Source organism: Cherax quadricarinatus, chromosome 68 (assembly GCF_038502225.1).
Source record: "Cherax quadricarinatus isolate ZL_2023a chromosome 68, ASM3850222v1, whole genome shotgun sequence".
NCBI lineage: Eukaryota > Metazoa > Arthropoda > Malacostraca > Decapoda > Parastacidae > Cherax > Cherax quadricarinatus.
The window spans coordinates 4,766,583-4,784,083 of NC_091359.1; the positions used below are offsets into that span (position 1 = coordinate 4,766,583).

Sequence of the window (17,501 nt, forward strand, 5' to 3'; positions counted from 1 at the left end):
AGTGGAAGCTTTGGTAGGGGATGAGGAAGTGGAAGCTATGGTACTGGGTAAGGAAGTGGAAGCTTTGGATGGGGATGGAAGTGGGTAAGGAGGTTGGGGGAGGGGTGGGTAGCAGCAGCAGTAGGGGTGTTGGTGGGAGGGGTGGAAGCAGCGAAGAGGGGTAGGGGGGGAGGAGAGCTGGTGGGTGTAGGAAGTGGGGGGTGGGAGAGAGGGAGGAGGTAGAGGTTGTAGGGGGCTTAGAAGAGAAGCAGGAAGGAGGGATAATTAAAGAGGGAAGATTGTTAGCGGACAAGATTAGGTTAAGGACATGTGAGTAGTCTGATTGGTAGGCTTGAGAGATTACCATCGCAGAGTGGGCAGCAGTGGCGAGTTAGCAGTTAGTTTTGTAGTCTAGTGTGGGTGTAGGTGTAGAAGGAGAGGTGATTGTAGTCTGTGTGTTGGTGTTTGAAGTGTGTAGAGTAGGAGGGGTAGACCAAGTGTGTGGGGTAACCCAGGCATTGGGGGTAGGGGTGGAAGGTATTGTAGGAGGGGGAGGTGCAGGGAAGGGGTTGGGGAGGGAGGGAGGTTGGCTTTCTCTGAGGGTGGAGAGAATGTCTTTTCTAGTAGGGCAGGAATTTGCAACTGCAGTGTGTGACCCACCGCAGTTAGAACATTTTAGGGGGAGGTTGCAAGTGTTCCAGAAGTGGCCAGTTGCTGAACATCTGGAGCAGGTTTGTGTGGAAGTGCATGAGATTTTGTCGTGGCCGAATTTGTAGCATTTCAGACATTGAGTGATGGGGTGAAAGTTTGGAGTGAAGAGGGAGTTTGGAGGAATGCAGATGGTCTTAGCAAGGATTCCTTGATTGAAGAGTGTAGAGGCGTCAGAAGGAGTTGAACAGCGCATTTTGAGGATGGTAGAGTTTTCAGGTCTATAAATATCGTCAACAGACTTTGTTCTTAGTACTAATGTCTTTGATTAAGTCTTCTTTGTCTGTGTCATAAGCAGTCAGGAGAGAATAGTCTACGTGTTTTGCGATCACTGTGCATTTGGCGCGGTGCTCAGGAGTCCAGATAATAGTGAAGCCTGCATTGAGAAGTTTTTGTCTGGTCTCGGTTGAGGTGTACATTTCGTAAGAATGTCTGTCAAGAAGTAGTTTGAATCCAGAGTTGGTTTTAAAGACTTTATACTGAGGAGCGCCAGTGATCTGGTACAGTAAATTTCCAGGACAGATAGTGGCATGATCAGATTTAGAGTATTTGAGGTTAAGCGAGAAAGAATTGGGCTTGGAAGAGGTGGGGGCAGGGTAGGCCTTAGAAGCAGGAGTAGACAGAGTAGAGGCAGGTGTTGGCAGTAGAGGAGCGGTAAGGGGAAAGGAGATGGAAGGCATTGCAGGTATCGTAAATTAGATGTGGGGGCCAATCCTGTGAGAAAAATTGGCTAGGCAAGTACGTGTGAAGTAGACACACGTACTTGCCTGGTTATAACTTTAAAGTTTCTTGTGGAGTCCGTCTCTGGAGGCACAGGACACTGAGGAGGTGAGCTGTAGCTTGATGGAGCACTGTATGCCCTGAACTGGCTGTAAGGCGTGCAGACCACACGTACAGGCTGAGGCGTGGAGACTTCAGACAGCAACAGGAGTGCAGAGGGAAGCTTCCTGCCCTTGGGTAGGCAGCCACCGACGCACCAATCCTGATGGTGAAGACGAAGGTCCAGTAACCACCACTCGGTGAAGAGAGCAACTCTGGCTGTGAGCGATGAGGAGAGCCAACACTAGCTGAATGGCGAGCAGACTTCACATACAGGCTGAGGCGTGGGGACTTCAGACAGCAACAGGAGTGCAGAGGGAGGCTTCCTGCCCTTGGGTAGGCAGCCACCGACGCACCAATCCTGATGGTGAAGATGAAGGTCCAGTAACCACCACTCGGTGAGGAGAACAACTCTGGCTGTGAGCGAAGGTGAGCCAACACTAGCTGAATGGCGAGCAGACTTCACATACAGGCTGAGGCGTGGTTAACGCTCTCGCTTCACACGGTGAGGGCCTGGGTTCGATTCCCAGCCAGAGTAGAAACATTGGACGTGTTTCTTTCCACCTGTTGTCTATGTTCCCCATCAGTAAAATGGGTACCTGGGTGTTAGTCGACTGGTGTGGGTCGCATCCTGGGACACTGACCTAAGGAGGCCTGGTCACAGACCGGGCCGCGGGGGCGTTGACCCCCGGAACTCTCTCCAGATAAACTCCAGATAAACAGCGAGGAGAGGCAACACTGGCTGTATAGCGTGTAGACTACATGTAGTCTGGAGCATGGAGGCTACAGATAGCAACAGGAGTGCAGAGGGAGGCTTCCTGCCCTTGGGTAGGCAACCACCGACGCACCAATCCTGAAGGTGAAGACGAAGGTTTAGTAACCACCACTCTGAGGATAGTCACACTCAACACGGGTAATTAGAGAGGGGAGATCGTTCGTCGATGGAGCTGTGTGTCCAATGACTGTTCTGAGATGAAGTGACAGGATGGAGCCTTATATAGCACCAGGAGGTGAGACATAGGTCACTAGAAGAGGTAAGACCGCAGATGTTGAGAGGTCAGGTCCCTCTCAAATCCAGCCGTTCTCACTAGTAGAATATATACAGAATATATACAATATATACAGACCAGAGCTGCCAGCCATGACATACTATATAGAAAGCCCCTTGTTATTCACAGTATTTAGGGCAAATTAGGTTGATTTTATCCCCAGGATGCAACCCACACAAGTCGACTAACACCCAGGTACCTATTTACTGATAGGTGGACATGGACAGCAGGTCTCTTAAGGAAACACGTCCTAGTGTTTCCACCCGTACCGGGGATCAAACCACAATCCCTACAGATTATTATTGGGTATCATAGAATGAACATTAAAATGGTATAAAATACCGACAGGTTGTTAGGTAAGACACATATGCAACAGTTAGGTATCTTTATTTCGAAACGTTTCGCCTACACAGTATGCTTCTTCAGTCGAGTACAGAAAAGTTGATAGAAGCAGAAGATACTTGAAGACGATGTAATCAGTCTTCAAGTATCTTCTGCTTCTATCAACTTTTCTGTACTCGACTGAAGAAGCCTACTGTGTAGGCGAAACGTTTCGAAATAAAGATACCTAACTGTTGCATATGTGTCTTACCTAACAACCTGTCGGTATTTTATACCATTTTAATGTTCAATCTGTCAGACACTGCAACACAAGGGTATCTTGGTACAGACCTACAATCAACTTGGACAACCTCTACTAGTGAGAACGGCTGGATTTGAGAGGGACCTGACCTCCCAGCATCTGAGTTCTTACCTCTTCTAGTGACCTACGTCTCACCTCTTGGCGCTATATAAGTGCTCCATCCTGTCACTTCATCTCCATATTGTTTCATTCCATGGAACAATGCTCTTCTCCAGACTGAGGGACTGACCACCTCAAAACTTTAAGGGTGATGGACTGATTACATCGTCTTCAAGTATCTTCTGCTTCTATCAACTTTTCTGTACTCGACTGAAGAAGCCTACTGTGTAGGCGAAACGTTTCGAAATAAAGATACCTAACTGTTGCATATGTGTCTTACCTGGGTATCATAGACTGTCTCTGTTAACTCCCAACCAAAATAATTTTGAACAGTGAATATATATAAGAACATAAGAACGTAATAAAGAAGGAACACTGTAGGAGGCCTACTGGCTATATAACATTTTCAGTGAACATTTGTAATAATTTTATGAACAACTCATTACCTTAAAACATAATTAACATTGAATTTTGTAAATTGTTAATTATGTTAATTATATTGGTGCTTTTGTGTCAATGAAAATAAACATGTTATTACAACAGTTTTAATGGTGTTTTATTAACCGTTTTAATGGTGTTTTATTAACCGATTTATTGCTGGCTGACTTGTGTCAAACAAGTGAATGTGACCTGACCTAACTAGGCTAGAGCATTGGCTTAAGCCGGTAGGGAACTTGGACCTGCCTCGCATGGGCCAGTAGGCCTGCGAGGAAGGAACACTGAAGCAGGCCTACTGGCCCATGCAAGGCAGGTCCAAGGTGTGCAACGGTTAGGTTCCTTGATGGAAATATAAACACTAAAGCCGTATGAAGAACTGAGACACATATGCAACATATAAGAATCCTTACTGAAAAAACTTTCGCCACACAGTGGCTTCATCAGTCCTATACAAAGCAGGAAGATATAATGAGAGGAGTAGTTTGAGGTTATCAGTCCCTCAGCCTGGAGAAACACTGCAGCAGGCCTGTTGGCCCATACTAGGCAGGTCCTTTGTGTTCAGTCCATCAATCTTGTAGGAAGTACAGCATAGGGCCAGAGAGGTGGCTTATATACTGCGGTGAGATGAGTTGAAGCAGGAGGATGCGGGATCACGCCTCCTCCTGCTTCAACTCATCTCACCGCAGTATATAAGCCACCTCTCTGGCCCTATGCTGCAGTTCCTACAAGAGTGATGGACTGAACACATCGATTCCAGGTTGAGGGACTGATTACCTCTAACTTCTACTCTCGTTACCCACTTCTACTTTGTATTGGACTGATGAAGCCACTGTGTGGCGAAACGTTTCTTCAATAAAGATTCCCATTTGTTGCATAAGTGTCTCAATTCTTCAACTTGTCAGTTTTCAAAACCATTCATCACATCTGTCAGACACTGCAACATCATGGGATCTTGGTACAAAGACATCAACGCTTGCCCAACCTTTGGACGACGACCTACTTACACTAGTGGCAGGTCCCACTGTGATCCCGCCTCCTCCTGCTTCAACTCATCTCGCCGCAGTATATAAGCCACCTCTCTGGCCCTATGCTGCCACTCTACAGACTAATCGATCACACAGTTGCTCTACAGTCAAGAAGACTCTCTTCGACCCCGCCGGGTTGTAGAATTTATATTCTACAAACATCACATCCTTTTCACAATGCTGTCGAATCGTGTGAAAATCAAGCCTGTGAATGGTGCAATAAATGACTCCTCGAAGTTAGCTTTAGCTACCGTCGTTAAGACCCGCCTGCAGGTCAAATTTACGGCAATCCACTCTCTGAAGGACTCCTTCATTGTCGTCTGCACAGACGACACGGAAGCATCAAAACTTATGGACGACTCTTCAATCAGGACCCTACAAACACAACAATTCACTCTATCCCCGTCTCCATTCTTGAAGTCGAAACGTTCGGTCTTTGTGAAAAGACTTGACAATATGGTCACCTCTCTCTCTACTGAAGCACTGAAGACATCTATTGAGGAACAAAACACCTGGGCCTCGGTAGACAGCATCTACAAGATCCCTAACGCCTCATCTATGCTAAAGATTACATTTTCAGACATCTCCATGGGTGCCCAAGCTCTCTCTGACGGTCTGGCCATCTCATATTACCACATTCACGCTAGTCATATAGAACAAGAACGTTTCACATACATCTCCCACTGCTGGACCTGCTACTCCTATAAACACACCACCAAGGATTGCCCCATCAAGGATAAGAAGTTTTGTTCAAAATGTGGGAATGATGGACACGATTTCAGATCCTGCACCATTACTACAGCACCAATTTGTCTTAACTGCAAGGGTAATCATCATACCCTTGCAGCTAAGTGCCCAATCAGGAAAGAAATCATACTGAAGAAAACTAAAGTTCTGAAGAACACCTCCAATTCACCGACATACCCTGCAATAACCAAACCACAAACCGACACCACCAAGACTCTGCACGCTAATCTACAGGCACCATCGCCCAGCAACTCCCTCTCTCCACTCCCAGACGGAGATTCCTCAAAGGTGCTGTACTGCATGCTGTATGCACACCTTGCAAACGCAGCAAACCCCGGCACTTTCAACACCACTATTAACGAACTATTCCGTCTGAACAACATGCCTGCCTTCAATTTTCCGGACTCCACACCTTCAGCAGACATACTTAAGATCCTTCCCAACGTCCTGAACTTTACTGCACCTACAGACCTGTCTCCTGCCCAAGCAACTGCTCCTGCAACTTCTATAACCACTTCCACCGCTGACAACGTTGATCATGTTACCTCAACCACCGTCTCCCACCTCTCCCAGCCTGCTGTTACACAACCATTACACCTTACAGCTGCTCCTGTCGACCCTCAGTCATCTGCTACCACCATTGTAGATTCTCCCAATGAATCCACTCCAGAAGAGGAAGATAACGACGACTCCAGTAAACCCTCATGGGAAAACCTTACCTTTTACACTTCTCCTTCAAATACTGACACCATGACCTGTACTGAACTCTGCAAAAGCCTCGGTGCTGGAACAGTCAAGTATGCATGTGAATCACCGCTTCACTTCTCACTCACCCAAGTTCTTGAGTTCATCAAGCCTCTACGTTTCACCTTTAGTAACAAGGCTAAACTATACCACCTATGTTGTGCAAGAAATCTAGAAGCAGCTTCAAAAAGTTCGAAAATGGCTCCATTGCTAACCTGCCTCCTCAGTTACTCCTATAACTCCCATATGTGTTCTACCCTCTGATGTGACCTAGCCTGCTGCCAGCTACTCAAGATTCAAGACTTCAACTACCACAAGTTCAATGCAACAGTCCCTGCTATTCCTGTTCTCAAGTCTGCCCCACGATCGCCTTAGCTGCTGGGTTAAGCCTTGGCTCTATTTCTCTGACTAAGAACACTCCTCTCCAGAGCTATTCTTCATCTGTCCCGTCTTCCCCGCTCATCCCATTGGGATCTTACCTGAACTTGTTTGCTTTGCCTATGCTGCAGTTCCTACAAGAGTGATGGACTGAACACATCGATTCCAGGTTGAGGGACTGATTACCACAAACTTCTACTCTCCTTACCCACTTCTACTTTGTATTGGACTGATGAAGCCACTGTGTGGCGAAACGTTTCTTCAATAAAGATTCCCATGTGTTGCATAAGTGTCTCAATTCTACAAACATATCTATTTGTTGTTAGGTAAGACACATATGCAACAGTTAGACAACTTTATTCCGAAACGTTTCGCCTACACAGTAGGCTTCTTCAGTCGAATACAGAAAATAGGCAGGAACAGTAGAGATAGTTCCTGACTATGGAACTGAACTTCTCCAGGCCGAGGGACTGACAACCTCAAATTCTACGACTACAAGGGTGATGGACTGATTACATCGTTTTCACATCTCTACTGTTCCTGCCTATTTTCTGTATTCGACTGAAGAAGCCTACTGTGTAGGCGAAACGTTTCGGAATAAAGTTGTCTAACTGTTGCATATGTGTCTTACCTAACAACCTGTCGGTATTGTATACCATTTTGATGTTCATATCTATTTGTGACTTGATAAAGTTCACTATGTTGGGCGAAACGTTTCTTATGTGTTTATATTTCCACTGTGTCGGTATTTTATACCAGTGTAGACAAATGGTTCAGAGAACCGACAAGTTGATAAATTAGACACATGTCCAACATGAACCCGCAGTAATGGATTTAAATTAGATAAGTTTAGATTTAGAAAGGACATAGGAAAGTATTGGTTTGGAAATAGGGTAGTTGATGAGTGGAACAGTCTACCTAGTTGGGTTATTGAGGCTGGGACTTTGGGTAGTTTCAAATTTAGGTTGGATAAGTACATGAGTGGGAGGGGTTGGATTTGAGTGGGACTTGCACATCAGAGCTTGTTTCTTGGGTGGCATTGAAAGTTGGGTTGGTCAAATGTTTGTTAGTGGGATGAATTGTAAAGGACCTGCCTAGTATGGGCCAACAGGCCTGCTGTAGTGTTCCTCCTTTCTTATGTTCTTAACACTTGGGTATGTAACAACCTGTCGGTATTTTATACCATTTTAATGTTCAACACTTGGGTATCTTTAATGAGGAAACGTTTCGCCACACAGTGGCTTCATCAGTCCATACAAAGGAGAACCGTGAAGAACAGGAGGTGTGTGAGGTAATCAGTCCCTCAGCCTGGAGTCGATGTGTTCACTCCATCAATCTTGTGGACTGATTACCTGGTTTAGAAAGACACGTAAGCAAACACTATAACATATTTATTAGAAAACGTTTCGGTCCTGGGACCTTGATCACTTCTAACATACAGAGGTAGAAAGACATTATATATATAGGCGGAGAGTGAGATGTGACGCACGTGACCTGAGGAATGTCATAAGAACATAAGAATGGAGGAACACTGAGTTCTTACCTCTCCTAGTGGCCTACGTCTCACCTCTTGGCGCTATAAAAAGCTCCATCCTGTCACTTCATCTCCATATTGTTTCATACTATGGAACAATGCTCTTCTCCAGACTGAGGGACTGACCACCTCAAAACTTTAAGGGTGATGGACTGATTACATCGTCTTCAAGTATCTTCTGCTTCTATCAACTTCTCTGTACTTGACTGAAGAAGCCTACTGTGTAGGCGAAACGTTTCATAATAAAGATACCTAACTGTTGCATATGTGTCTTACCTAACAACCTGTCGGTATTTTATACCATTTTAAAGACTCCTGTGTTGTTGGGTTGGTGCTGCTTAAGTATTATGTGGGATAGCTATCCCACATAAGAACACTGTAGAAGATCTGCTCACAAACTTATCCAATCTCCTTTCCAAGCTACCCAAGATTTTAGACTCTATAACCCCACTCGGTACATCATCAGATGCAGCATTCTCCACCTGACCTCAGCATTCTGAACCTGACTATAAATACTCGCGTTCCTTCCACCCCAGGTAGATCTGTTTGTGACTTGAAAAAGCCCACTGTGTGGGTGAAACGATGTCAATAAAGGATCACATTATACTGTATATGTGTTTATATTTCCATTGTGTCGGTATTTTATACCATTTATTTCCAATATGTTATAGTGTTTGCTTACGTGTCTTTCTAAACCAACTTGTCGGTATTTATTACCAAGGTTTATACCACTGATTACCTAACACTCTTCTTCTCCTTACATCTTCCTGCTTTGTATTTGACTGACGAAGCCTACTATGCAGGCGAAACGTTTCGGAATAAAGATACCTAAATGTTGCCTGTCTCTTATTTACCAACTTGTCGGTATTGTATACCATTTTGATATTGAAGAAACTGTTAGCCTCACAGTGTCTTCATCAGTCCAATACAAAGGAGAGGAGGAGTTTGAGGTAATCAGTCCCTCAGTTGAAAATGTGTTGGGCAAATATTTTTGTTTGTGAGTTGATTTGACAAGGACCTGCCTGTGCCAGCAGGCCTGCAGCAGTGCTCTTTCTTGTGCAATATTTGAAACTATTCTGGAAACGGTTCGCCAGCCAGTGGCTTCTTCAGTCCAATACAGAAAATGTGAAGAATGGTTTGAAAAACCGACAAGTTGAAGATTGAAACACTTATGCAACATATGGGAATCTTTATTCTTTATTCACCTCACTACAGTATATAAGCCACGTCTACGGCCCTATGCTGTACATTCTACAAGATTGATGGACTGAACACATCGACTCCAGGCTGAGGGACTGATTACCTCATACTCCTCCTCTCCTTACGCCTTCCTCTTTGTTGATAAATTAGACACATGTGCAACTCTTGGGTATCTTTATTGAGGAAACGTTTCGCCACACAGTGGCTTCATCAGTCCATACATAGGAGAAACTTGAAGAACAGGAGGAGAATGAGGTAATCAGTCCCTCAACCTTAAGTCGATGTGTTCAGTCCATCAATCTTGAGTAGAATACGGCATATGAGCGGAGAAGCAGCTTATAAACCGTATGGCAGGAGAGGTGCAGCAGTCATAGGTGGTGTCACATTTGTTCAATGTGGAAGTAGGTTGTGCCCAAGAATTAGGCAAGCGAAGAATTACCTCATTCTCCTCCTGTTCTTCAAGTTTCTCCTAAGTATGGACTGATGAAGCCACTGTGTGGCGAAACGTTTCCTCAATAAAGATACCCAAGAGTTGCATATGTGTCTAATTTATCAACATGTCGGTTCTCTGAACCATTCATCTTTCCTCTTTGTATTGGACTGATGAAGCCACTGTGTGGCGAAACGTTTCCTGAATAAAGATTCCCATATGTTGCATAAGTGTCTCAATCTTTAATACAGAAAACTGGAAGATAAACAAGAAATCAATATTTGACAAGTGTCAAGTGTATACATGACCCTCGTTATCAATGGAAATATAAACACAAGTGCAGTATAATGTGATCCTTTATTGACAACGTTTCACCCACACAGTGGGCTTTTTCCACTGTGTGGGTGAAACGTTGTCAATAAAGGATCACATTATACTGCATTTGTGTTTATATTTCCATTGTGTCGGTATTTTATACCATTTATTTCCACCCTCGTTATCACTTGAGGGTCTCCTTAACCCTCTTGAGATGTAATATACTGCATGTGTACGAATGGTATATAATACCGACAAGATGAGAGTAAGACAACAACATCTGGGTATCTTTATTGTAGACGTTTCGCCATCCAGTGGCTTTATCAATACAAATTCCAGGACATAACTTGAAGACAGTAGAACTATGTACAGAAGATGAGGTAATCAGTCCCTCAACCTAGGAGTAGGTGCGAACAGCACCATAGTCGTGGAGATTCTGAAGCAGAAGAAAGAATCCTGGCGCTTATATAGTAACGTCAGGTGAAGCAGACGAGGGCAAATTCACTGGTAGGCGGGATTCCCCAGTGGAAGTAGGTCCTTCCCAAAGAGATGGGTTAGTTGTACTACTACAACTAACGTCTACAATAAAGATACCCAGATGTTGCACATGTGTCTTACTCTCATACCCAGATGTTGCACATGTATCTTACTCTCAATATACTGCATCATTACACTTACTACTACTACCTTTCATGTACAACTACTACTGCTATTACTATTACTACTACTACTACTACTACTATAGGGCATGCCGACGAAGGCTATAATAGACCAAGAGATGGGAGACACAGTCAGTGTCCACTCGATAGTGGCGTTGTCACCTTCAGTAGAGTTCCTTGATCTTTCCTGAACTCACTCAGTAGTCGTGATAGCGGCGTTGTAACCTTCAGTAGAGTTCCTTGATCTTTCCTCAAGTCATTAAGAGTCATTTTAACCAACACTTGGTATGTATCACCGCATTTATTGAAGACTTATATTTTCTTTTTATCATATTTTTTTTATCTTGAGGCCTGGGAAATAACTTACAAAATTTCCATTAATCGTTCTTCCTAGATCTCAAAAAGTAGAGTTTAATTCTTGAAGGAGATTTTTGGGTCAGCTGGTACAATTATAATAAAAAAGAAAAGCTAAACACAGCTGCTACAAAAGCTACACCTCTGCTAAGATCACCTTTGCTAAGATTATTAATTTCCGTCTGGGAAATATAAACACATATTCAGTATAATGTGATCCTTTCCACCCCAGGTAGTAGATGAATGGTTCAGAGAACCGACATGTTGATAAATTAGACACATGTGCAACTCTTGGGTATCTTTATTGAGGAAACGTTTCGCCACACAGTGGCTTCATCAGTCCATACAAAGGAGAATCTTGAAGAACAGGAGGAGAATGAGGTAATCAGTCCCTCAACCTTGAGTCGATGTGGTCAGTCCATCAATCTTGAATAGAATACGGCATACGTGCTGAGAAGATCTGTTTGTGACCTGAAAAAGCCCACTGCGTGGGCGAAACGTAGTCAATAAAGGATCACATTATACTGCATATATGTTTATATTTCCATTGTGTCGGTATTTTATACCATTTATTTCCACTGGGAAAGAGATATTTGTACTTAAACTAGTTCTTTCAGTACTTCCATCTCTGCCCGTCGTTCATTGGAGGGAAGGTAATACTTCACTTGTGTCTAATTCTTCGTCATTATTGTTGATGTTATGATATTTGTTGAATGTAGAGAAGAATATGGAGAGACGTAGAAAGAGAGGAGATATCACTGAAGTGTATAAGTGGATGACGGGCATAAACAAAGGTGATATTAATAAAGTACTGAGGGTGTCGAACTAGAAATGATGGATTTAAGTTGGATAAATTTAGATTTAGAAAGGACATAGGTCAGTACTGGTTTTCGAACAGTTGTGGATGCGTGGAACAATCTTCCGAGTAACGTGATAGAGACTAGGACCGTCGGTTGCTTTAAAAAGAAATTGGACAAATATACGAGTGGGAGGGGCTTTTTTTTGATTGGTGTCATTGGGTACGGGAGGATATTCTTGGGTAGCTTTGGGTAGGGGTCGTTTTGATAAGGAACTGCCTTGTATGGGCCAGTAGGCCTTCTGCAGTGGTCCTCTATCCTTATGTTAGTTATAGCCTTAAGTGAATGTGACCTGAACTAATTAGGTTAGGGTATTGGCTTAAGCCGGAAGGAGGCTTGGACCTACCCCGCATGGGCCAGTAGACCTGCAGCAGCGTTCCTTCTTATGTTTACCCCTGGGAGGAAAACCCTAACCCTTACATTTTTCAATGACTTTCAATGCTTTTGCGTTAAATAATATTTAACCTTTATGTATTTTAACCTTTATTCTTGATTTTTTCTTTACATGTCACAAAGAAGACGAAAGAAATTGGAGTATTTGGAAGTATTAAGCTTCGAGTGCAGCCTTGTATACCACCTGCAAGACCCGTGCCAGGACTCTGGTCTGGGCGAATGTGTTCAACCCTCTCAGTCTACCCTTAACACAACTCTGTCCTCCAGCAACGCTTGTTGATTAAACGAAGACTTTACAACAACAATGGCGGAGGCTGTTACTGGTGGTGAAGTAGTGTGTCCTGGTGGTTTATGTATAACTTGTCTTCCTAATGAGCTTTTAGTACGTATATTCTCGTTCCTCAGTGTTCAAGAGCTGTGTTTGAGCGTGGCTCCTGTATGTACAGCATGGCGAAACTTGTCCAAAGATCCCATACTATGGAGACGTCTTGTATTGGATTTCCATGGTAGGAGAGACACTAGACCAGAGCAGAGGTTAGTGGCTGCCTCACCTCTCTTACACTCACTCGAGGTTCACAATCTCAGGAAGGATTCAAATTTCCTGCTTCGTGTTGCAGCTTCTTGCAGAATGTTGAAGAATCTCACTCTTATGCACTGTGATGATATGTCATATACAGTTCTTCAGTCTTTTGTTACAAATTGTCCCAACATGAGAAGTTTGAAGTTAGATAATTGCTCAAGGAAAGCTTCAAGGCGTGATCGTCTAACTTCTTGCTTCAATGATATGCGATTTTTGAGAGGATGTTATCGTGAATCAGATTTTTATCTTATCGCTGACTTCAAGCAACTTCAATATTTGGACTTAAATTCTTACTCATTACTTACTGATGATGATTTGGAAGATATTGTTAGACAGTGTAAATATCTGAAATACCTTAACATTCAAGACGTGTCTGAGTTACACGATTCTTCAATAATTTTACTAACGACGGAGCTGAGTCACTGTCTCAAGAGTCTTCACATACATGGTCTTCTTATAACAGACATGTCATATTTATCGCTTAGTAACTTAGTGTTGCTGGAAGAATTAACTATCTGGAAGTGTCATAATATGTCCAACTTTGGACTACGTGGGATATGCCTTTTAAAAAAGCTGACCTCACTGACACTTTGGTTTGGTCATATGGTAACTTTCCCTGCAGTCACAAGACTACTTGTAGAAGGCTCACAAGAGTTGGTTCACCTTGAGCTTGGATTCCAGCACTTTGATGACTCGCTAGTGAGCACCCTGGCATGGAGCTGCCCTAAACTGCTCACACTAAATCTTTTATGCTTGTTGCCAATCGATAACTTTGTCAGCCTAACACTGTGCACTCGTCTCAATATGACTGACGCTGGTATTGCCGAGGTGGTGGCTCGGTGCCCACTGCTTCAAGAACTCAGTTTGACTAGTATGTCAAAGCTCACTGGCACTGCTCTCATTAACATTCCCACAGCTCTTCCTCATCTACGCAGACTAGAGCTCTGGGGCTGCCGCAGAGTTAATTCAACAATTATACAACGTCTGAAAGACCAGATGCCGTCACTTACTGTGGTCCACCGGACGTGGAGAGATTGGTTCAGCCCTTAATACCAAATATTAAAAGATGCAATAATCAGTAACACCAGAATGTAACATTGTTAATGTTAACGAAGTGCAACAGTCTGATTGTTACAATATCTAGTTAGTAAATAATACACATATGATATATTATAGAATGTCTCTTAAAATAATTTTGAACAATGAGTATATAACATTTTCAATGAACATTTGTAATAATTACATTCGTGAACAACTCATTATCTTAAAACATAACTAACAACGAATTTTGTAAGAGATGTTAATTGTGTTAATGTTTTTGCTATCTTGCATAAACAAATATGTTAGTGTTTTTGTGTCAGAGAAAAGCCTTTCAAAGAAAATGAAATTATTTTGTTATAACAATGTCGTAAAGTTTTATTAAGGATTTACTTACTTGGTAACTTGTGTCATAACTGCTTAATTGTTAGTTAGATTTATATTATTGTGGCCATCCTGCAGTGGACATTAGTTCCTGCAAGGTGGTGCCTTGATGCAGGTGAAGGGAATCACTGTCCTTGATAAGGACTGGTTTTTGATAAGGAGACCTGCCATGTATGCCACAATAAAATGTCACATTAGTTACACTTGTGTCCTTCTACCTAACATTGGGAAAAGGTGTTGGACAAATACATGAATGGTCTTGATAAGGGCCTGCCTGGGCCAGTAGGCCTACAGCAGTGCTCCTTCTTTATTGTTCAACATTTGAGAATCCTTATTCTGGAAACGCTATCCCTTGAGGGGATAATTATAATAGACTAAGTGCTGGGAGACACAGTCAGTGTCAATTCGATAGCGGAGTTGCAACCTTCAGTAGAGTTCCCTGACTTTTCCTGAAGTGATTTTAACTAACACTTGGTAAGTATCACCGGATTTACTAAAGAATCTAATAGATTTATTAGGATGCTTTTCTGTGCTTATAGCAGGTCCTTCCCTCTGTGGAATGAGATATATTATGGTCAGGATGTGTGTATCGCTTGAATGTGAAGATGTCTGGCGCAAACCTTACCAATGGTGGGGTTTGAATCCGCGATCAGTCTCAAAACTCCACCCGTGATATGATTTGTTTGCAATTGTGTCATTACGATTTCGTGAGTCATGTCTGGGGCTTTATCAACCTAATATAAAGAATAATCCGGCACACTCTATCATCCATCAGTGCAGGCTGGAGAGAGAAGACGTGTGTTAAGATTTCGTTCGGATTTTTAACCCCGGAGGGGTCCTCAATCTTGTCCCCCAGGATGGGACCCACACCAGTCGACTAAAACCCAGGTACCTATTCGCTGCTAGGTAAACAAGACAGCAGGTGTAAGGAAACACGTCGAAATGTTTCCACCCGCCGAGAATCGAACCCGGGCCCTCCATGTGTGAAGCGAGAGCTTTAGCCACCAGGTCACCGGGTCACCATTTCCCTTGATATGGACTAATGAAGCCACTGTGTGGCGAAACGTTATCCTTATTAAAGATACCCAAGTGTTGCACATGTGTCTAATTTACCAACTTGTCGGTTCTCTGAACCATTAATCTTCACATATATTAACGGTATTTATTAAAGAGGACGTCCCGCCACGAGATACTTATGCTTTTATGCGAATTATTATAAATTGTAGGTTTTTCTCCTACGTGTGTTTGTGAGTAATGACGCATGTTTGTTTACCTCTAGGAGAACACTAACCCCCTCCCACTTACATTTTTCCAGTATTATCAATATTTTTGCATTAAATATTGTTTAGTAGTGATACATTTTTTATACTTTATTGTTGAATTTTTATTTACAGGTAACAGAGAAGTGGGAAGGACGTGAAGTGGTTAGAAGCTTCGTGTGCTCAACCTCTCAGTCCACCCTCAGCACAACTGTCCTCCAGCAACACTGGTTGATCAAACGAAGACTTTACAACAACCATGGCTGAGATTGTTGTTACTGGTGGTGAAGTAGAGTGTTCTGGGGATGATGCAGAGTTACAAGCCAGAACTACCAGTGGTTTACAAGCCAAGTTTTACATAACTTGTCTTCCTAATGAACTTTTGCTACACATTTTCTCATTCCTTAGTGTTCCAGAACTGTGTTTTAGCGTGGCTCCTGTGTGTACTGCATGGCGAGACTTGGCCAAAGATCCCATACTGTGGAGACATCTTGAATTTAATTTCGTGTATAACACAGACACCAAGAGAGAGCAGAGGTTAGTGACAGCCTCACCTTTCTTGCTATCACTGGAATTGCAAAATCTTACGAATGATAATTTCCTGCTTCACGTCGCAGATTCTTGTAAAATGCTGAGGAAACTCACGCTCATACATTGTATTGATCCATCATACACGTGTGTACTTCAACTTTCTGAGAGAAATCGCCCCGTCATACAAAGGTTGATTACAGACAGACACTCAAGGTTGACTTATAGTTTTCTTCTAACTTCTGGTTTCAAGGAACTGCGATATTTAAACTTTAACATGTGTTCATCACTAACTGATGAAGAATTGGAAAGTATTGCTAGACAGTGTAAACATCTCCAATACCTTAACATTGAAGACATGTCTGAGATACACGATTCTTCAATAACATTACTGACGAAGGAGCTCGGTCACTGTCTCAAGAGTCTTCACATACATGGTAAATATTTAACAGACATCTCATATAAGTCATTTAGTAACCTAGTGCTGCTGGAAGAACTAATGATCATGAAGTGTGTTAACATGACTGACGTTGGACTACGTGGGCTGCACGGTCTAAAAAAGCTGACCTCGCTAACACTTTTCTTGGATGATGGCGTAAGTGTGACTGGCCTCACAGATCTGTTTACAGGGAAACGTTTATCGCAGTTGGTTCACCTTGAGCTTGTATTTCAGTCCTTGAATGACTTGGTAGTGAAAACCCTGGCAAGGAATTGCCCTAACCTGCTCAGACTAACACTCAAATGTATGACGGCAGCTTACGGCATGTTCAGCCCACCACTGCTTACTAGTTCCACTATGACTGACGCTGGTATTGCCGAGGTGGTGGCTCGGTGCCCACTGCTCCAAGAACTCAATTTGACTAGAATGCCAAACCTCACTGGCACTGCTCTCATTAACATTCCCACAGCTCTTCCTCATCTAAGTGGACTAGAGCTCTGGGGCTGCAGCAGAGTTAATTCAACAATTATACAACGTCTGGAAGATCAGATGCCGTCACTCATTGTGTTTTCTCCAAAAGAGTTAGGCTGGGTAAGAAGCTTCAGATGAACTGCAAGAAATGTCAAAGAAAATTAAACATGCAATAATAAGTAACACCAGAGTGTAACATTATGTTAGTGTTAACACAGTGCAGTAGTTACTCGTTATAACAACTGTTATATTATGCATGTCCCATAAAATAATTTTGAACAGTGAATATACAACATTTTCCTGAACAACTTGTTACTTGAACCAACATAGAATTTTGATCCAAGGTTAATAAATTTGTGTGTGAACAATTTGTATAATATTTTAGTTATAGCTAATAAACAGTTTTCTATAACATTTGTAATATTTCATTT

General features: G+C 42.8%; 1 protein-coding gene and 1 long non-coding RNA gene across 2 annotated transcripts in view; one reads left to right on the forward strand and one right to left on the reverse strand.

Annotated features, from left to right (window-relative positions):
- Positions 1-10,203: 10,203 nt before the first annotated feature.
- LOC138854756 (uncharacterized) overlaps positions 10,204-17,501 on the reverse strand; it is a 45,976-nt gene continuing 38,678 nt past the window's right edge. Inside the window, exon 3 of the long non-coding RNA XR_011393927.1 lies at positions 10,204-11,605. This is a non-coding gene — a long non-coding RNA (uncharacterized lncRNA). The remainder of the gene's footprint in view (positions 11,606-17,501) is intronic.
- On the forward strand, positions 15,461-17,450 carry LOC128697814 (F-box/LRR-repeat protein 14-like). Its single transcript, XM_053789737.2, has one exon. The coding sequence runs from the start codon at positions 15,892-15,894 to the stop codon at positions 17,206-17,208; it is 1,317 nt and encodes a 438-aa protein (XP_053645712.2). The 5' UTR covers positions 15,461-15,891; the 3' UTR covers positions 17,209-17,450.

Bases quoted from the DNA above. Each gene is read 5' to 3' on its own strand.
- LOC128697814 (XM_053789737.2), top strand. From the start codon at position 15,892: ATGGCTGAGATTGTTGTTACTGGTGGTGAAGTAGAGTGTTCTGGGGAT.